We start from the raw sequence: 21,695 nt of genomic DNA, 5'->3' as shown, positions 1-21,695 counted from the left end.
CTGAATATATGTCTAATTCTCTATATGCCAAAAATAAGACCAAATATAATTGATTGTAAATGATGAATAATTATATTAAATGATAATTACAGCTATCCAATCAAGCTCACAAGACAAAAAAACATTTTATAATCTTTAATTCATCCATTAAATCCCATAAAACACAATAATTAAAACAAAACAAAAAAAGGCCTAAAGACACATGCAAACTATTTGAGAATGCTGAGTTTCCACTTGATGGTCTTTCTCATCTTGGGAGCAGTCAGGGCTTCTGCGTCTGAGGAGTGAAAAGGATAATTGTAGATTTAAAACAGATGACATGAATGAAACATCCTCACTGAAAGTACAGAGTTACTCTTTACCTTGCTGAGGCACAGCGGGTCTCTGCTGCTGAAATGATGCCGTAATGCTATTGGCTGTTGAGTTAGGACCCGTGAGCTGGAGAGAGAAGAAACATGATTCACAAGTGCAAAAAAAGGGCTTTTGTAAATAAATAAAATAACATTTTAGACCACAATTCTAAGGGTCAGAGAGACGTTACTTTGAACAACAAGTAAAGTAAATAGATTTGAAAAAATAATATATTTTTTTAATGTAACATTCTTTGAGGGAAATCAGAATATTCCAATAGCCTCAAGTTCTAAATAAAATAAAAGTTCCAATAATCTCAAAAATATTTTGTATTCAAACAATACACAACAAACAAAGCCTGAGCTAAGCTATAAAAAATAAAAATAAAAATAAAAGCTGTTAAGGAGAGCCTGTGTGTGTATGGAAGTAAAATAATGCCAAATGTTTTTGAAACAAAAAGCCTGTTGAATTGCACTACTTATGTACTAAATTGCACTAAAAAAATATGCATTGCATTAGCCATGCTTGCATTTTAATGCATTGTATTTTTAGGGCTTGCATTTTTATAGGCTGAAATTCAACATGGTTGAATATTTAAGCTGTGAATGTTTCAATTCAAAACATTTCAAACACATTTTCATTATAAAAAAATAATCTCTCACCTTTCATATTTCACTTCCAAAATATTAAAACTGTTTAAAAATACAACCAATTTTCAGTCCATTTTATTTCGCTTTGCAAATTTGCTTCCACAAATTCAGTGGTTCAAATTCCACAGTAAATTCAACATTGACATCCAGGAACTGCAGGAAAAGCAGTAGATTGCCGAGCATACTCTCCATCTGCTGTTAGTCGACCTCACCAGCAGGGGGTGCAAGCGCGTGTTGTTGACGAAGACCAGCAACAGTTAGAACAAGCCATTCATTCATAAAATGAAAATAATTATCTGTGTCAGTATATATGCGGAAAAGATGATAAAGACACAAAAGCTGTGTTTATGTTTCATTCAATAACATTGTTACTTTCCCTGTGTAGCCTACATGTCATCAGCTTTCTCTACCATGAACGGGATTATGGCTTAATGGACTAATACAGTGATATAAAAGACCAAACTTGCACCTTATTGTGGATGTAGGCTGTAGGTTACTATATAGGCTAAAGGCAAGCAGATGGACTCAAAATATGAACTTAACGCGCAAAGTTTCATGCTGAGCCTCTCTCTCTCTCTCTCTCTCTCTCTCTCTCTCTCTCTAAAAATCCAAAGGGTGCGCATTATGCCTGACACTACATGAACACTTTACAGTTGGTTTTATGACTAAGTCGTTCTATTCAAATGCTATTGAAGTTAGAAACGTGTACACCAAAGTCATATACACTTTAGAGACGGTCCCTAAATGTGCGAATGTCCAACGTCAAGCCAACTTTATGCCAGTCTATCACTGGGAAACGCTCAGCATTAAGCTTTGCGTGTTATTCTGAGTCCATCTGCTTGCCTGCGAGTTTGGTCTTTTATATCACTGTAATTAGTCCATTAAGCGTTTTATATGTCCAGCATGGGAATCCTGAAGTACTGGGGGAAACCCTAATAGCCTGCATGCAGCACATCGCCACAATATAAAGTTAAGGCAACTAAACAACCAAGAGAAATATATGTCAACCTAAAAAAATTTAACATTGGATCTGTACATCCGCATCGGGGAATAACATTGCATGTAGGCTACACAGGAAAAGTAACCGTGAAGACACTGAATTTAACATAAAACAGCCGTCATAATAATCACAAATACACTTACATTGCTGTAAATGAGTTTTATGAATGAATGGCTTGCTCTAACTGTTGCTGGTCTTCGTCAACAACACGCGCTTGCACCCCCTGCTGGTGAGGTCGACTAACAGCAGATGGAGAGTATGCTCGGTAATCTACTGCTTTTCCTGCAATTCCTGGATGTCAACGTAGTATTTTCTGTCGAAATTGAACCACTGAATTTGTGGAAGCGAATTTTCAAAGCGAAATAAAATGGACCGTAAATTGCCTGTTGAATATTTTAGGTTGAATTTTTAAACAGTTTGAATATTTTGGAAATGAAATATGAAAGGTGAACATGGATTATTGCATTTTTAATAATGAAAATGTGTTTGAAATGTTTTGAATTTAAATATTCACAGCTTAAATATTCAACCATGCTAAATTTCAGCCCATAAAAATGCAAGCCCTAAAAATACAATGCATTAAAATGCAAGCATGGTTAATGCAATGCATATTTTTACAAGTAGTGCAATTCAACAGGCTTTTTTGTTTCAAGAACATTTGGCATTATTTTACTTCCATATGTGTGACTCACTGGAGTTTGGCCCTGCTGCAGGTTCTCACTCCAGATCTCTGGAAGGGCCGCCTCCATGAGCTGCAGCAGGACACTGTAGTCTCTCTGCAGGCTGCTGGCCGGACCGTCAAACTGGAAGAGCACCAGAGCTTTCAGTAGGCTGTGAACTTCCTCTGCAGGGTCAGACAATAACAATCATCAGTGTGAATCACATGTTCTACACACACAGAATACAGCTTAATAATGAAAATGATCTTATTCATGTCAATTCTCTACAGTTTTAAAGATACAATGAGTCAAACTATGCCAAACTTAGCATTAAACTTTTACCCATACATTTGTTGATGCCTGATTTTACTTGAACAATTCACAATTCCTCACTGAATGCTGTTTTTTTTATTTTTTTTATGCATGTATGTATAACTATGTATATGCATAAGTATTGCTTACAGTTGTTGACTTACAATAGTTTATGGCAGATTTTACTTGAACCATGCACATATATATATGCATGTATAATGTTTGTTTCTTCGGCTCACCTCTCATCTTATCAACAATGGTGATCATTTGAATAAGTGCGTTCAGGAGGGCGATGTCCTCAAATGGGCTTCCCTCCTTCAGACTGTGTTTCTTTCCCTCTGCTTTCCTACGATTCTTAGACGACCTCCTGCAGACAAATTTCAATCTCTGCATCAGACTTGGCTTGACATTTGAGTTGCTGACAGAGTTGCTGAAACATTTCATTCAGTGGTCTCAAACTTTATTGGAAGTTCCATGTAATCCTGAAGAGCTTCATTAGCTGGTTCAGGTTTCTTTAATTAGGTTTGGGCAGAGTTTGAGACCACTGATTTAAGTGACCTGTATTTGTGGTAGCAGTGATGTCACTCACGATGAAATGCGAGAGTTGCTGCGGGAGTATTTTGAGCCAAGATGGCTGCCGGTCAGGACGCTGCTGGCCTCAGAGTAGAGTTCAGCATCTGCACAGTCAGCACCATCCTCATCTGAAATAGAACAGGAAGGGACTGTCAGTGAGCAACAGGAAATACTTTAAAACCAAGTGTACTGATAAACATTGCATGTGACTAAGGAATATTAAGCGTAGCGTTAGTTCTGGAAGGTCACGTTAGTCAAGGTCGCATCAGCTGACTCTCAGCTGATCCACGTCTACCTATAGGAATACGACGTCTATCACTGTATACAAGCTCCTTTATTCTGACTGTTCCAATCCAATCTGACTCCTGACCTATAATGCTGCCTGAATCAAAATCACACACTGTTTGTTTGTTGGCCAGAGGAGAACCCCCCGACTGAGCCTGGGTTCTCCCAAGGTTTTTTTCTCCATCCTGCCACCTGATGGAGTGTTGGTTCCTTGCCACTGTCGCCTTTTTTCACCTTTGTTGCCATTGGCTTTTGGCTTGCTTAGTCGGAGACATTAAATGTAGCATTTAATTTAATATTCAACAATAATATTGATCTGCCTGCATTGACACCATTATATGAGAACTGAACTGAACGATGACATCACGGTTTTCTATATATATATATATATATATATATATATATATATAAATGAACTAAATTAATAACTTTTTTACAACAAAATGAAACGTCACTGAACTTACTTAAGCTTGACTGAAGCAATTTTCTTCGGGAAACAAACTTTGTTGCATTATTTCCTGTTATCTCTGTAAAGCTGCTTTGAAACCATCTGTATTGTAAAAAAGGCTATTTAAATGTGACTTGACTTGAGTATTATCAGCAGCTATTGCGTTTCTCATGAGCTAATTACCCTCCTCCCTCCCCAGCTCCTCCTCTCGTGCAGTCAGTATTCAGCCTTCTGAGTGCCCTTTGAAACAGAATAAATTCTTGAATTATGTTGTACTTAAAATCTTGAATTAATACATCCAATACATTCATGTTGGTTCTGTTCTGTTTACCCTAAGGGGGGTTATCGCTGCTCTCCCTGCTCTTATCCATGCTAGGCTGCATGGATGCACAGGGAGTTTTGCCCAGAATAGAACCATACCACCAATCCAAACTATATGCTAAAGGTCAATCGTATTTGACAACAGTGGTCCTGAAATGTGAAATGGATATAATTAAAACTTCCTGTTTACCAAATAACTCAAGTCTGGCCTTGGCTTTAAGTTCTCGGACCACAGCAAGACGGTTTTTGTGGCGGATGAACAAAGTCTTCTGGGACTCCAGGAAGGACGTCTGATTACTGTGAGCTAAAGGCAAACCAAGTGTACAGTTAAGATGCAGCACAAAATATGATACAAAATAAACAGGTCAATGCCAAGACAAGTAAAATATGATGGTTTACCATCTAAAAGAGCAGACTTCAGATTTGTCTCAATGATGTCCTGTCTGTTGTACAAATAAATCTGAAATGAAAAAAAAAAAAAAAAAATTAGTTATGATACATAGAAACATGAGAGACTTAACAAAATAAAATAAAATTATCGACCATACTCTTCAACAGTAGTGTACAGTATAGAATTCATACATCGTACACTACTGAGTATGGTCGATAAGATATTTTAAAAGTCTCACCAAGGATGCATTTATTTGATAAAAAAAAAAAAAAACACAGCAAAAACAGTAATATTGTGAAATATTATTCAAATTTACATTTTTTGAATATGTTTTAAAAAGTAATTTATTCCTGTGATCAAAGCTGAATTTTCAGCATCATTACTCCAGTCTTCAGTGTCACATGATCCAGTGTCAAGATTCCATGACAGCATTTATTTGAAATCTTTAGTGATCAATTTAATGCATCCTTGCTGAATAACTTGTAGAATTATTAATTACTGACCCCAAACCTTTGAATGATAGAGCATATATGTAGTTCATTTATTATTTGTTGGTATACAGTATGTTGTTAATTACAGCTATGTAGAAAATCAAAGATTATTTTATACAGTTTAGCAACAATACTGCAATCAGAATCAAGTAATCCAATACAACAATAATAAACTATATAACTTGATAATAATAACAGGTAAAGAAAGAAACATTAAAGAACAGGCTCACCAATCTCAGCGCTTCTTCCCATGCAGATCCCTGTATCAGAGCGGATATCGCCTCCTCACAGTCCTGACAACACACAGACATTAGCACAGCACATTCTTGGAGAGCAGAACTATGACGACTATGAAATATGCAGTGTACCTTAGCATACTGCTCCAAACACAGGGCGGCTTCTGTGTGCCTTCTGGCCTCTAGAAGTTTCTCTGAAAACATCACACATACAAGATGGCTTAAGGACATTCGTAATCTCAGTAGGAAACATAGAAACATAACAGAAAGGTCTTACCTGCCAGGTCTCTGGCGAGTAGTGCCAGCTGTTCGGATGGCAACGGGATGTGTGTTGCCACGGCGAGGGCATGCCTCCAGCTCGTACAGCTGACGAAGGCCTGCAGGGCACGGGCCGTCTCTCCACATCTCCATAGCAGAAGCCCCGCCAGCTCCGCCTGCTGCTGCTCAACTAGATGCTCTGCATAGGCCACGCTCAGGGTCTGATGACATCACAGGGGTCGAGGGTCAAGATCATGTCAGCATTGCTATTTTAAGTTAACTGATTAATGAAAGTCACAGGGTTTCTGTTCTCCTGTTTCTGTCTGACGATCTCCGATCTCTGTGTGCGAGTGACGTGTGTGTGTGTGTGTGTGTGTGCGCTTTAATGAAAGCAGCATGTGATTCAACTGACTTAGAACTACCTGTGTATTAAAGGGTTTCAATGCATACATTCCAGCCAATCAGAATAGAGTATACAGACTAGTGTTGTCACGATACTGGAATTTCCAGTACCTTAAAAAAATATCGATATTCGATACCACAGGGAAAACTGCCAGATATACCGCCATACAGATAATTTGTTATTATCTCAGAATTTTTGGATAAGTTGGGTACTTTTGTTGTAATAGCTTACACACAGAACAGGGAGGCTTTATTTGAATCGTTGAACTACATTTAATTTTAATTTTTTTTTTTATAGAAAGAAAAAGTAAACAGTCAGTAATAACATAAGAACAAATAAACAAATTGCAAACAGTATCACAAATAAATACAATAGAATAAAGAAACAAATGAAATAAACACGGCTTTAAGTTTTTCAGGTGGGTCTAACATTAGTATTCAGATAAGAAATACTACAGAAATGAAGTAATCATAATGCTTACAATTAAAGTTACAAAAGTTACTCAGTCAAGAGCAGCGAGTGATTTTCTGTATATTAGGCTGCTGTCACTTTAAGAGCTTATGCACAGATCTAATATACTGTTACACAACGTGCGTTTTCTCCATTTACATTCCAAAACTGACTGTATTTACCTAAATACTTGTCAAGATGGGCATTTGACATCATTTTGTATGTATTAAAACGTTTAAAAATTCCGCTTTGCATCACAAGAATAAATTAAATTTTAAAATATATTCAAATAGAAAACAGTTATTTTAAATTGTCATAATATTTAACAATATTACTGGGTTTTTTTGTGTGTGGTATTTTTAATCAAATAAATGCACCCTTGCATAAGAGACCGAGAAAATGTTACCGATCCCAAACTTTTGAACGGCAGTGTATATGTATATATATATAATATATATTGGTGAGACAAACCTTGACTAACGGACTTCAGGGAAAAATAAAATGTTACAAATATAAAAATATGGACCATCTATAAAACTTGCCTTGTATTGCTCACTGTCTGAAGGATAGAGCTCAAGAGCATCACTGTACAGTTTCTGATCTTTCACCATGTTTAACAACTCTGTGAAGTGTTCTTCATCTGGAAAACATGAGGTAGAACAGAAGAAATAAACATGGAGACAACAGTGAATATTTGGTGTTGTATTCACTTGGGACATCCTACAAGGCCCTTACCACACTTGCTGAGGTGATGTAAGGCCTTCCTGTATCTCTTGAGGTGTTTATCGATGGTGTAGCGCTGGTAGTTTGGCTCCAGGGTTTTCAGCATGTTCAGGAAGGGCAGGTACTCTTTAGGATCCTACATGTTTGAGAAGAAGCCTATAAACCACTGCAAAACAGCGTCTACAACAGACGTGTGCCGAAACTAGAACTAGATCTCATCAAAAATGCTGGAAGTGCCTGTTGTGTAACATCATTTTATAATATAAAATGTAATATAAAATTATATAATATGATACATTATAGGAATACAAATATGTATTTATATATTATTATATTATATATTATATTATTCATTATTAATTAATTAAATTGAACTAGTTCATTTTATAATATAAAATAATGCAATATAATACAAATATGTGAAATGGCTGCTTATATATTAAATTCATTTTATTCATTATGTTTACAGAATTGTACTTGTTCTTTTCTTTTCTATTATATAATATAAATATTATATGTGAAATGGCTTCTGATATATAATATAAAACAATATAGTAATACAAATATTTGAAATGGCTGCTAATATATGGAAAGGTAAAACTATTTATTATGTGTAGTATCATAGACTATAATATAATATAAATATCAAAAGTGAAATGATGAATTGTATTCATTATGTATTTACATAATTGAATTTGTTCTTATAATATAAAATAATGTAATGTAGTAATACAAATATTTGAAATGGCTGCTTATTTGTGAAAAGCTGAATCTTATTCATTATGTATTTAAAGAATTGCATTTGTTCATTTTACAATATAATAAAAAAATATAACAAGATATAATATAATATATACTAAGAGTTGAGATATATCAAGAGTGGGAATCTTCTGACTGACCTTCTGAGATTTTTCAGCCACCATGAGCATTAGATCAAAATCGTAGGTGCCGAGGGAATGCTCATACAGCTCGTTTACATTGACGAGGAAGAGAAGATACTTCAGAGCTTCCTCTGCGCTCACGCTGTTGGAGCCGCTGGGGGGGTTCACTAGGCACAAAAGCACACAGATGTAACTGACTCAAGCCCAGTAAACAAACAAACATGTTTGATAATGCGTCTATTGAGGCTCACCTCGTAACTCATGGACCTTCTGTAGAGCGATTTCCAGTTCTGGTGTAGTTTTTCTCACGTGTGATGTAAGAATACATAAACAATATCTGTGTATAGATTAAAGCATGTCAGAGGAGGAAGAAAAGGGCTTGGCGTACACTGTGTGTGAAATTTAATCTACCGGTAATCTTATTTGTAATCGAAAAAAGCAAGTAGAAGGGCTATACTATACTTCCTGAAATTTATTTAAACATATGTATCATTTATAACCAGTGTTGGTCAAGTTACTTGGAAATAGTAATTAGTTACTGATTACTGATTACTTCTCCAAGAAAGTAATCCAGTTACTTTACTGATTACTTATTTTAAAAAGTAATTAGTTACTTTACTAGTTACTTTACTAGTTACTTTTCAAAAACATGATGCACGAAATGAATATGCTATAAAGCAATAGACCTTTCAGCCTAATTCTATTCTTTCTGCATATTCCATCATCTAAAGTTGAATCAAATTAAACATTCTTTTTTTAAAACTTGTTTTATTAGTTTTAGTATTTTAACTTTATGCACATTGCATCAATTAAGATGGTCGACTGCCGCCTCCTACTGGCGGTTTTTAAATATTATTTCTATGTACAAATAATATTTCTTATTTGTATATTCAAAAAAATATTTTAAATAATCTCATTACATTATTTAATGCAGTTTAATTTGATTCGTAAGAGCCCTTTAGCATCTTATTATTCTATTTTAATTTATTGATCAAATTTAAGAATTTTAAATGAAAGATGAAGCAAACGATTAGGGAAAAATACCCTTTATAAAGGTTAAAATATCATAAATATGACGATTTATATATGTTAAAGCTGACTGAACTGATGAGAATACTGATTCATAATAAATCATATTTACAACACACACAAAAAAAAATATCAATTTTTTTTCCTGTTACAGTGGCAAGAATACCTTTGTGAAACCTTTGTGGGTGGTGGACAGGGTTTACATTAAGACAGGAGTATGCCTTAATCTAGTTGATCATGAATTTCTTTTCTTTTATTCCACAGCTGATGTGTGCATTTTTTTTATTGCTTGCATTAAAATAATTTTCTCTTGTTTTGTTTTTTAATTGCAGTCTTTTTCTTCTGCCATTCATGCTTATCAGCTCCATGCAAAGCTTTTCTTGGTTCAGCTGTACACAGTCTGAAAAGGTTTTTTGGCAGTTTGCTAAAATAAAAGAGCCATTCTAAGAGCCATCATTTAAGCTGTTGACTTTTCTATCTTGAGAAAGAACGTTAAACGAACAACTTAAAAAGGCATGACAAATGACATATGACTGACATCACTCACAACGTACCAATGCATCATCCCACATGAACAAATATAACGTCTGATGTTTGCATACGTGCATACTAGTTTACCATTACGACATCGTTCATGAATAAACATGACGTCTGAACACGGACAAACGGTGCGTGTTGACGCGTCAAAATTCACGTGTTTCGTTTAAAGACTTTTGAACGCGATCGCCTGCCATAGTGTTTACCACTGACTTTGCGGCGCTCATGTCATTGTCACTCACGAGTCACGACTCACGTCTCGAGACAGTCTCGCAGTATAACACAGTAACGCAGCCTGCTTACGGGGAAGTAACAGTAATCTAATTACTGTTTTTGCAATTGTAATCCCTTACTTTACTCGTTACTTGAAAAAAGTAATCGGATTACAGTAACGCGTTACTTCTAACGCGTTACTGCCCATCAGTGTTTATAACAGAGGAACTGACTTCTGTGGATCGAGAGTCTCCATTGTGGACCGGAAGGCATCACAGACGATGTCCACCTTCTTTCCTGAAGCTGTACTGGAGGCTGAGCGTGAAGGACTCGGGTACATTGTTGTGGTGGTGTCTTCCTCTCTAAGAATGACAAAATACTTAAATTAATAGATAAATCATGAAAACACCAACAGAGATTTAATCAATGCCTTTGCATTAAATACTTACTTAAGTTCAGTGAGGAACAGGTTGATGTGGTTGATGGAGTCAATCTGTTTCAGGAACATCTCAATGTTGTCAAGAAACACCTGTGAGAGGATTCATGGGATGGAGGTGGACGGCAGTGGTGTTATTCATTTAGTACTATTCTCTGAAAGGAAATGCAATCAATGGTGTAGAACAGGGGTCGGCAAGTAACTTTGGCCGCGGGCCAATATTTTTTTTAGCCAGTAGATGGCGGGCCAGCTACACGGAGTAGGCCTATGGATACAAATTAAATACTCTTATATAGGCCTATAATTGTGGAATATGATGTGTCCGTCACCGTCCGTGGATCATTCATTCAATCTTTTTATTTTATTTTTTTTTTTAATTAAAACCAAAAATAAAAAGATGAAAAACGACTTGTTTTTCCATTATTTATTTCCTGAACTGAAATGAAAAAGAAAAAAAAAACGAATAAGGACGGGTTTTCTGATTTTCTGATTGTGCTCAGATCAAAAATAGAAAAAATTTATTAGACAAATTTTTATTTTTATTTTAAATTTTTGCATATATCAAGGAAATCATTTTAAACAGATCAAGTACTATTGTGGTAACAGATTACAGCCATTTTAATAAAGGTGTGAATAGCAATCATGCCTCATTCCGTACAGTCCGACTTTTGAACTTTATTCCTTTTTTTTTATTATTATTTATTCGGGGACACACACATACACACCTAAGGTTTAAGGAGGTCTGCGCGGGACTGTTTTTTTTTCCGTCCCGCTCCCACAAGGTTCTATTCAGCAACCGCTTAAAATATACTCGGTGTTACCCCCGCTTTATTTCCCGACCTGACGGGTCCACAAAATTTAGATCTCGTTTCCATAATCTCACATTCAAATGTCTCTAACGGAAAGAAGGAGATTAAGTAGCCTATAATAATTATAAATGCTATACAAAAATTGTGTTCGTGTCAATATTGTACTGTCAGCAGAGAAAAAAAATGCCACAGAAAAAAAGAAAGAAATATAAATAACATAAATTAAATAGGACAAAGCCTATCACTCAAATTTCTAAGCAACATAAACGAAAATCATATTGCCCTACTGACGAAATGAAGTAGGCTATTTTCTGCCGAACTATTTCAAACATCCTTGCAAAAAAATAATGTTGTTGACTGACAATGGTTTCAGTACCAAACAGCTCCTCAGAACTAGGTGTACAGGTGGTCAGAATTAAGTGCGGATACGCTGTCAAAAGATGTCGGGAGTGCGAGTGGGCTATTGTCAGTCAGACCGCCCGCTCCGTCCAAAGTACACCAGAGTTCTGACCGCTACCGTCTTTTGACGCGCGAACGGACACAAAGTGGTCAAGCGTATAACTAGACGCGGCAGGCGCGAATTTGACGCGCTATTCGCGTCCGGTGTGAACGCCAGTTATACTTTAAAATGTAATCCCGCGCCGCATGATTCCCTAAGGGCGTTTCACACAGTATGCGGCGGTGAAATCGCCGCGCGACTACGGCTTTTCTCAAGTAGTGGAAGAGTTTTGTGCAGCATTTAGGACTACCAAAATAATCCGGCGGGCCAGAAAATATTGCTGGCGGGCCAGTTTTGGCCCGCGGGCCGCCAGTTGCCGTTCCCTGGTGTAGAAGAATGCATTTAGATGTTACTGTAAAAGGAAATGAAATCAGAGTGAGGTCACTCACAGAGGGATTGTGGTCATAAATGAGATTGAGGTTGATCCTCAGCTTCCTCATACTCTCGAAAGCATCTTTAAATCTGAGACTGAAACAAACAACATATTAAAATGATTAAAATCAATTCAAACCAGGTTCACTTTATTTTATCTTTTTCATCTTAAGGTATTTTTTTTTATAGAAAATAAAGAAATGCAGAATAAGAAATGTAAAATTAAATATATTTACATTTTAAATACTAAATACAAAAAGATTTAAAAAGATCAGTATGCCTTTTGTTTACGTAGCACTGTGTGAAGTTTTTGTAAATGTAAAATACCCATCAAGCCATTTTCTGAGCTGAGAAAGTACAAGAGCCCGATGATGGATGGTTTCCAGGTTCCCTCGTGGCATCTAAAAAACAACAACGAAAAATATATATATCGTCACCTTCCTAAAATAATTGGCCAAGTCATTTTTTCAGGTTTCTCAGAAAACACAAAAAACTGAAAAATAAAAACCTAAAAAAATAAATAAAAACTGAGGTTGAGTAGATTTTCGTTCTTCTTGATGCAGCTGCCATCTTGAAAAGCTTGTAAAATTGTCCCATTGTCTTTTGACTTAGGCAAAATAAAACGGCCTAAGTCACACTCTTGACATAGGCCAATATACTACAGGGGTAGAATTGCATGATCTGTTCTACTAAGGATGATGTGGGTCATTTTACCAGAGGTGGCCAGCATCATGAGGAAATGACTTGGGCAATTATTTTAGGAAGGTAACGATATATAAACACACACCACCAAATATTCTGAAATAAACAACCACAAATTCAGTACAAATAGACTTTTTTTTGGACATAATGTGAATGGTGCTTGCCTATGAAAACTATGAAAAACACAATGCCAGGATGCTGCTGCTTTTAAATTTTTCTATTTTAATTTATGAAGCCACATTGCCACAATAAACGTTATTGTTACATATTGTATTGATATATTACAACGCTATTATATTTTATGCATGGAATTGACTTATTTTGTTGTAAATAAAAAAGGCTCACTGCTAAATACCAATAAATATTGTGGTATTCCACCATGTTTCTCACTGACATGCCCCCAACTCATAAACATCAGGGCTTAAAGTAAATCCCGAGCTTCCCACTCGTATCTACGACTTATTTACGGCGTTTACGTGAGTTCAACTCGTAAATACAATCTTTTCAACATGACTTGAACGCACCATTTGTCATTCTGATGCATGGATGTGGCTCAGATCCCAATTTATTTATTTTTCCTAGAAAGATAATTACTTAATCACTTTCTGTTCACCTGCAGTATGAGTCGGGTGTCCTGGGGAACCACAGAAACAATACGAGAGCCTCGTTCCACCTTTCTTACAGTCTCATCATTCTGATTGGCATCTGAGCTCAGAGCTGACTGCAGACCTATGCAGGGACACCAATAACATCATACATGTATATTTACATTTATATATACCTATATTTAGATAAAACACTGATCAAAAGTTTTGGGGTCTTAATTTAATGCTTTTATTCATCAAAGATGCATTAAATTGATCAAAAGTGACAGTAAAGACATCTATAATGCCACCAAACATTTATATTTTTAAATGATTCTCGAGCAGCAAATCAGCATATTAGAATGATTTCTAAGGATCATGTGACACTGAAGACTTTAGTAATGATGCTAAAAAATTCATCACAGGAATAATAACATTTTACAATAAAAACATTTTTTTAATGTTTAGTTTTTTTTTAAATATTTACATATATTTTAAACTGTAATAATATTTCCCAATATTATTGTTTAACTGATTTTTTGATCAAATAAATGCAGCATTGGTGAGCATAAGAGACTTCTTTCAAAACAAAACATCTTACCAACCCCAAACTTTGGACAGTAGTGTATATTTATATGATATATATTTACATATTTAATGTCTTCGATGCGTTCACATGTACCTTTAACAGAGAGCGTGCTGATGTTGAGACAGTGGCACATATGAGAGTGTGTGGTGAGCAAGAGGAAGTCATCATAAACTACAAATGAAGATATATTGGAAGCCACCTGTAGAAGAGAAACTCTAATGAGCATAACAGCCAAAATTTTGTCACTAACACAACAAATGTAATGTCATTTATATCCATGTTCTCATTTTTGGGGTCCTCACACCTACCAGTGAGTCACCGATATAGAGGTGTGATCTCTCAGTGAGGCCTATCAAGTATTCCTATTAAAAGACAAATTCATATGAAGCATTTATTGTAATTAAAGGGCAAAGCATGACCGACAACTCAGTTCTGTCTGGAGAATAGATATTTACTTCTCCGCTGAGGGAACACAGTGCCGTCTGAACACAAGGCCGGGGGAAGTTGATGGTATTGCCAGTTGAATCCTTCCATTCTGTTAGACTGAGCTCTGAAGAGTCTGTATGGAATATTCTAGCATTAATATCCTTTATATATGTCATATAAAAAAATTAAAAAAAGACTTAAAACATGATTAAACATACATTGTGTTGAAGCCATTTTCAGTTCCTGTTACAATTAATGAACTGACTGACCCATAAGAAGTTTCCGGATCTGTCCATCTTCAAGTTGCAGGGCCACAGTGCCATTTCTGAGGCTGTGGCACAAGCTGATCACATGACCATCCACAGGAACGTCTGACCTGAGAAATGACCAACACCAAGAATGTAAGAAAAAGAGACACTGCCAAAAGTGCAGAGTTTAAAAAAATTCACAAGTTGGAACAATTCTCAGCCCCTGAGCTCATGTCTATGCTCGTTAGATCAGTCTGTCTTTGTGTGAGCTACACTAAATACAAATGTGAACCAGACCGGAGGAGTTCGTTATTTTAGCACCAGTACCTGATCTCCAGTGTGTCCTTGGGGTCCTGGCTGTCTGATGGGGTCAGTTTCAGCAGGCGTGTCAAGCACACTCCGTGGGCCACAGCCAAAAACAAATCTTCACTCAACCACAGCAGCAAGCGCAGCGTTAGAGGTTCCCCATGATCCAAGGCGACCCTGCACACACATCTGCATCAGCACACCGAATACAGGCTGCATGTCATAGACACACAGTAGTGCTCAATCAATCTGCTTGCCTGACTGAGAAAATGACAAAACTTCAAACTCTACACAAGCACATGTCTCTGAGAAAACAGTGAAAAAGACATTTAATATATTTGTTTTTTTGCTCTGAAAGGTTATTTCTGAAAGGTTAAATTTGTCAAAAGAAAATTATTAGAGCTGCATTAAAATATACAATAAATGCAATATATTTTGCACCACCATTCAAAAGTTTGTCATGAAAAAATTTTTTTAAAGAAAAAAATACTTTTATTCAACAAAGCATGCATTCAATTGATAAAACGTGACAGTTCTTTTGAACTGTCTATTCATTAAAGAATTCATTGAAGAATTTTTTCACAAAAACATTAAGCAGGGAAAGTGTTTTTTTTAACACTGATAATAATAATAATAATAAATATTTCTTCAGCACCAAATCAGCCTATAAGAATGATTTTTGAAGGATCATGTGACACTGAAGGAGTAATGATGCTGAGAATTCAGCTTTGCATCACTAAATTACATTGTAAAATGTATTAAAATAGAAATGATTAAATATTTTAAATTGTATGTTTTCTGTATTTTTAATCAAATAAAGGCAGCTTTGTTGAACATAAGAGACATTCAAAATCTTTTTTTGAAACGTTTTTTTTTATCTTACCGACAGAGGTGGACAGTAACAAAGTACATTTACTTGAGTACTGTACTTAAGTACACTTTTTGAGTATCTGTACTTTACTTGAGTATTATTTTTTTCTGGAAACTTTTTACTTTAACTTCACTACATTTGAAAGACAAATATCGTACTTTTTACTCCACTACAATTCTGTCAATGTCCTTGAGTAGAAAGTAACACCAGTCAGTGGATGATTTTGGTTGCAGGGGTTGCATTTTGGTTGGAAATTAAAGTCGGGTTGACGTCAGAATTCTGATTGACATCTGATTGACATCAGAACCCGACGTCAGATTGACGTTGGATATTGATTGAAAATAAAAGTCGGGTTGACGTCAGAACCCGACTGATGTTGGTTTCTGACGTCAACCCGATTTTCATTTTCAACCACAATACAACGTCTGTCCAATGTTGGAGATCAACGTCAATCTGACATTGGATTCTGACATAAACCTGATTTTCATTTTCAACGTTGGGTTTAGTTTTCTAAATGCGAATTTTTTCACTTTTTTGGAGCACACTAGCTTATAGATAACAGTAAGGCTAACATATTCATACTAAAAGCCAAAAAACTTTAAATAGGGCAATATTTGAGGGAACAGCCATTTGGGTGTCCGAAACCATTGTGGACGTTATTGAGTGCACTTATTCAGTCTCACATTCAATCCCACTACTGGAACTGTGTTCTAGAAATAAATGTGATATTGATATGAGGGTAGGTATGCAGGCATAGATTCAGAGGCATACGGTACTTTAAGTATTACATACAACAATGCAACAATAATAAAACAATGCATTGACATTTACTTTTTACTTTTGATACTTAAGTATTTTTAAAAACGAGTACTTCTGTACTTTTACTTAAGTAAAAATAGGTCTTTACAACTTTTACTTGTAACGGAGTAATATTTGACCAGTAGTATCTGTACTTTCACTCAAGTAAGGAAGTTGTGTACTTCGTCCACCTCTGCTTACCGACCCCAAATTTTTACAGCTACATAGAAATCAAAGACGATCAAAAAATATTCCTTATTCAGTGGCATCTTATTGTTAAATAAAGATTGGAGAAACTCAAAATCATCCTGTACCTGTATGTCTTTCTTAAGACTAATGGTGCTGAGATGACATTAAAGCCAAGAACCCTGGGTACACCTCCATTTTCAACTCCACCACCTGAATACAGGAAACACAAGTGAATAAATCCTACATAACATGATATTGACGTTATAAATTCTGATAAAAGTTTCTAAATTCGAGTGCGACTCACCTTCCCCGTATACATAAATATGCCCATCGGCTGTGAGAGCTGCGAGCTCATTGGTCCTCTGGGCTTGAGAATGGAACGTGACCAAGTTGACAGGAGCAGGAAGTTGAAGTTCAAACGCACACATAGGTGGAGGGATCACACACTGGCGGAATGTTGTCACCAGAATTTTATCTGCAAAACACATGTTAGTTAAACACTGAAACCATTCACTTCAATCATCAATTGATAAAATGCCATATTTACAACACAAATGAGAGATAGGGCATTGTTTACAACATTTCAGAGATTCATCAATTATTCAAGTGTTGGACAATGGCCACGCCTACCTCCATCAATCACTGCCACATTGGCGTTGTCATGGGAATCATTGCCATGGCTGCGCTGAGTGCTCCAGCCCCAGTCGTAGGTGTAGCTGGCCCATCCTCGAGTCAGGAGGTGGAGACGCAAGGGCTTCTCCGGATCCCAACACACACACGCCGGAGCCCTGAGGGGCTCATTGCCGAAATGCAAACTCTGCTTCAGATACCAGTGATAATTCCCAACAGTCCACAGCTGAACTGTGAAAGAAATAGGTCAGAGGTTTAAAACAAAAGCCCTAACCTTGATAATGAGTATCATCACCAGGACTTAATCATTTTTGGGGGGGGAGAGGGGGGTTAGGTGTGATTTTCCTGATGAATTTTTTTTATTGCGATTTAAAAAATAAATAAAATTCCAGGTATGCTTTGCTTGTTTTTTAGGGCTGCACAATTTGGCCAAAATCTTGTGATTATATATCAATATAATAAAGAAACAATACAATAATATAAAATTAATAATTATTATTATTATTATTATTGAATATATAAAAATAGTAAATAAAAACAAAATAAGAAATATAATATAAAAAAAACCTTCTATAATATGTTATTGTAAAATAAAAAAACGGTATTTAAAAAAATATTATAATAATAATAATTTTATATTACATTACAAAACCAATAGTTATGGACATCTGATTCTTGTTAATAAGTATGGGAAGATTGGTTGGAACACGTTTTCCCAAATGCATGTAAAAGTGACTCAAAAGTGACAATGTGAGAATGAAAACACTGGCGGATCATGAGTAACATGAAAAAACAGCACATATATTTATTTAATTATATCGGCCTTTGTGATTTGATAACTGCACAAAGCCATATTGCGATTTGAGTTTTATTTTGATTAATCATGCAGCCCTAATCAGCACCACTGATTATTACTCACCCCATCCCTGAATATGCAAAGCAGTTTGATTTGCATCTTACTGTATGTGTTGGGATGGTTGATCTCTCCAGGCTTCAAGTCTTCCATCCAAACCCCTAGTACAGTAGAGTCACTGTTCCACAGCAGCTCCTTCACCTGAAAAACACAGACCATTTTTAGATTTATTCCCCATGATTTATAGCTTGAATCTTAAAAAAAAAAAAATTCATATAGAGAGGAGTTCCGTGTTGTCAAAAGTACCGACTTCAGTGGCCAATCAGAGATATACATGTTGAGTGTGTGAACACAACGGCCAATCAGAGGTGTTTAAGAATCCATTCAACAACTCTCAAAATGCTAGAGGGAAATACTTAGTACCGAAGTCGGTACTTTTGACAACACTAGAGGAGTTAATATCTACCTTGACCTGGTCCTTTCCAAAAGGCAGTGTAAAATCTCCATGCATCAGTCCGTTCTTTTCCATAAACACCACACTGTGTTTGTTAGGGTGTCGCTGTGTGGAAGCGATCAGGCTGCCAGAGGGTCTACAAGAAAAATATACCTCAATATTAACAGCACTTTAATTGATAATGATAAGGCAGAGAGAAACAGAAATGACGGGTAAAAGGGCATAATTTCACTTTCTGTAAATAGTTTGAAAAGTTAAAAGACGTTCAGGATGTCTTACTTCCAGCAGAGAGGGTGTTCCAGACCGTTAACGACCTCGCTGGTGGCCTGCAGGACACATTCTCGGTTCCAGATACGAACCTTTCGAGCACCTGAAACAAAAATGCAGCTATATTTTAACAGTCACAAACTTTTTTATGTAACAACAACTGTAAAAAGGGGAATTCTCACCAGCCTTGGGACAAACAGCACTGACCGCAAAGAACTGCCCATCGCCTCTCCAAGTGACCCTTGGCTTCCTGTCGTCCCACGGCAGGGCAGGCTGCACTTCCTGTGAAAGTGGATCAGAACTAGGTGAGAAGGAGGATCATATTCAAACCAGGTTGAAATGCCAATGGTCTCCTGGTGATCCTCAGCTCGGTATCATACTTGCTGGCTGCAGTGGGTTGGTTTGGTAAAGTACTAAACAGAACAAAAACTTACTGCTGCTTTCCGTTGGGCGGCTTGCTTGCCCTCAGAGCCATGGAACTGAGTCTCCTTCTTCCCCCAACCAACTGTGATGAACTTATCTGATGCACAGAAGCAAAATAACCAATCAGGCACTATATCTGCTCATATGCAGTGAACACCACACGCTGTTTTCACATCCAAAATTAGGAATCGATAAGAAGAATCGGAATTTGGATTGTTAACATTTAAACGATAACCCAATCCTAATGATACTGAGCGTTAAATGCAAACTTTTATTAGCTATACCTTCGCCAAAGTCATCCTGATTGATGGCAACCTCCGTTATTGGCTCAAAGTCCTTGGTCATCATGATAATGGTCTCCTGACCTGATATGCCATATAAGACACAAATGGACACAATGCAAAATGTCATTATTATGCACTTCTAAACCGAACTAATTGAGTTACACAGAAATTTGATGAGAGGTAGGGTTATTATAGTTAACTAAAACCATAGTTAACATTGTTAGAGTATTTCAATGATTCTAAAATAACATTGCTAGAGATACAGACCTGTGGTCAGAGTCACCAACTCCTGGTCTGGGCTCCAAGTCATACCGGTTAGACCACTGTCCACACTGCCAACACACTCCAACTGTGAGAGAGAAATTATTAAAGCACAGTTAGAGCACATATGTTTTATAAAATCTTTTTTTTTTATGTAAGAGCATTAAGATCAAATGAATGATCACCTGACTGGTGTTGAGGTTGCAGAGAATGACATCACCACTGGCAGTGGCCACACACACTGACTCCTGATCTGGCAGATCTTGTATTGCCACTACAAGCCCACTACCATCCTCTGGGAGATAGTCATCTGTCGTCAGTGAAACCTCTTTATAAACCTATGAAAGCACATTATACAGCAAGATTAATGTATAGCTATTTGGTACTAGACACTAAGTCAGTCAGTCTCTCAATCTTCTGGGGTTTACTTTGAACCCATATGGAAACTTAAATTTAATCTAGAAATACCTCTCCGGTCCGTGGGTCGTACTCTGTGATGGCAAGTTCGGAGGCCACCAGCACTGTTCCATCCTCGCTTCTGATGGTGAAACACTGCGGGGATCCCGGGATAGGAAGATCCACACATCTGAAGCGCTGCAGCAGGCTGAGGTTTCTCATTTTGGATGGATGCTTTCAACAAGATGATATCTGAAACAATAGTAAATTTTTTGTATTACTGATTGATTTCATTTGATAACAAGAAATGTTCTAGCATGACATAGTGGAAAAGGCACTGTCTCCTCCACCTCAACTTCAAGACGTCCCGGGATGCTTTTAAAACACATTCCTATTTATGCTAGAGATTTGTTGGTCACTTCCCTTTACTAACAAAATAAAGTCTGTCCAAACTTTTGACTGGTAGTGTATACCATTGTAAGTGATTACTACATTCATTTTACAAGGTAACTCGAGAAAAAAAAACAAAAAAACATAGTATATGTCTAAAAAACACGTTATTGCCATGGTGCAAATACAAGATATGGTTGCATCATAATTTCTCAATGCAGTGTCACTAAACTGGATAAAATAGATATGTTTAACTAGACAACAGGCTCTTTATTTATCCAATAAATAACTGATTTCAATTTGAGAATCACTTATAGGACTATAAAATGTAAAGTAAACGTCTGTCGTTATTATGGCACACAATCAAGTCAGCGTATGTCTAAAAAAAGTTACACTTACCTTGTTGTATTTTCTATTCTTTCTATATGAGGTAAATTATCATTTGTGGAATATCAATTCACAACACACGCACGTTGTTGTCAGTGCAGTGTCTGACATCGTAGAAAAAGTGTCGCTGTGCGGTGACATGAACAGATGCGCGCCCTAGCGGCGTGGAGGACACAGAGTCAGTTGTAAGATTAATTTCCTTGAATCGGTTCTTTTGAACTCTGCTCTTCAAAGAATCGTTTAAAAAAAACAATCCAGCGATTCGATTTAGTGTAATAAAATAAGGGTACAATGAATTTCATGACTCCTA

At 36.4% G+C, this 21,695-nt stretch overlaps 1 protein-coding gene across 1 annotated transcript; it reads right to left on the bottom strand.

Annotated features, from left to right (window-relative positions):
- Positions 1-120: 120 nt before the first annotated feature.
- elp1 (elongator acetyltransferase complex subunit 1) lies at positions 121-21,530 on the bottom strand. Its single transcript, XM_082177538.1, has 37 exons — positions 21,398-21,530; positions 20,681-20,860; positions 20,398-20,550; positions 20,219-20,300; positions 19,952-20,032; positions 19,679-19,764; positions 19,427-19,526; positions 19,257-19,347; positions 18,990-19,113; positions 18,631-18,724; positions 17,671-17,901; positions 17,345-17,515; positions 17,166-17,250; positions 15,204-15,359; positions 14,898-15,004; positions 14,658-14,761; positions 14,511-14,564; positions 14,296-14,401; positions 13,643-13,758; positions 12,655-12,728; positions 12,345-12,423; positions 10,661-10,740; positions 10,445-10,573; positions 8,684-8,769; positions 8,451-8,599; positions 7,564-7,687; positions 7,371-7,468; positions 5,995-6,196; positions 5,850-5,911; positions 5,712-5,774; positions 4,999-5,059; positions 4,790-4,903; positions 3,562-3,673; positions 3,212-3,339; positions 2,694-2,845; positions 363-438; positions 121-277 (listed from the first exon to the last, which is right to left on the bottom strand). Exons 2-37 carry the CDS (start codon positions 20,828-20,830, stop codon positions 210-212), a joined length of 3,948 nt encoding a protein of 1,315 aa, XP_082033664.1. The 5' UTR covers positions 20,831-20,860; positions 21,398-21,530; the 3' UTR covers positions 121-209.
- Positions 21,531-21,695: the final 165 nt, after the last annotated feature.

The sequence above is a fragment of the Leuciscus leuciscus genome, assembly GCF_965113295.1.
Source record: "Leuciscus leuciscus genome assembly, chromosome: 8".
Taxonomy (NCBI): domain Eukaryota; kingdom Metazoa; phylum Chordata; class Actinopteri; order Cypriniformes; family Leuciscidae; genus Leuciscus; species Leuciscus leuciscus.
Note: the sequence above shows the minus strand (reverse complement) of the source record. Positions and strands in the feature narration are given on the sequence as shown.

Excerpts from the sequence above, each read along its gene's own strand:
- elp1 (XM_082177538.1), bottom strand. The coding sequence starts at position 20,830 with ATGAGAAACCTCAGCCTGCTGCAGCGCTTCAGATGTGTGGATCTTCCT. Across the intron at positions 19,348-19,426 it reads TGCTGTTTGTCCCAAGGCTG|GTGCTCGAAAGGTTCGTATC; the intron begins GTGAGAATTCCC and ends TTTTTGTTTCAG. Across the intron at positions 8,770-10,444 it reads GAGACTCTCGATCCACAGAA|ATATTGTTTATGTATTCTTA; the intron begins GTCAGTTCCTCT and ends ATCTATACACAG.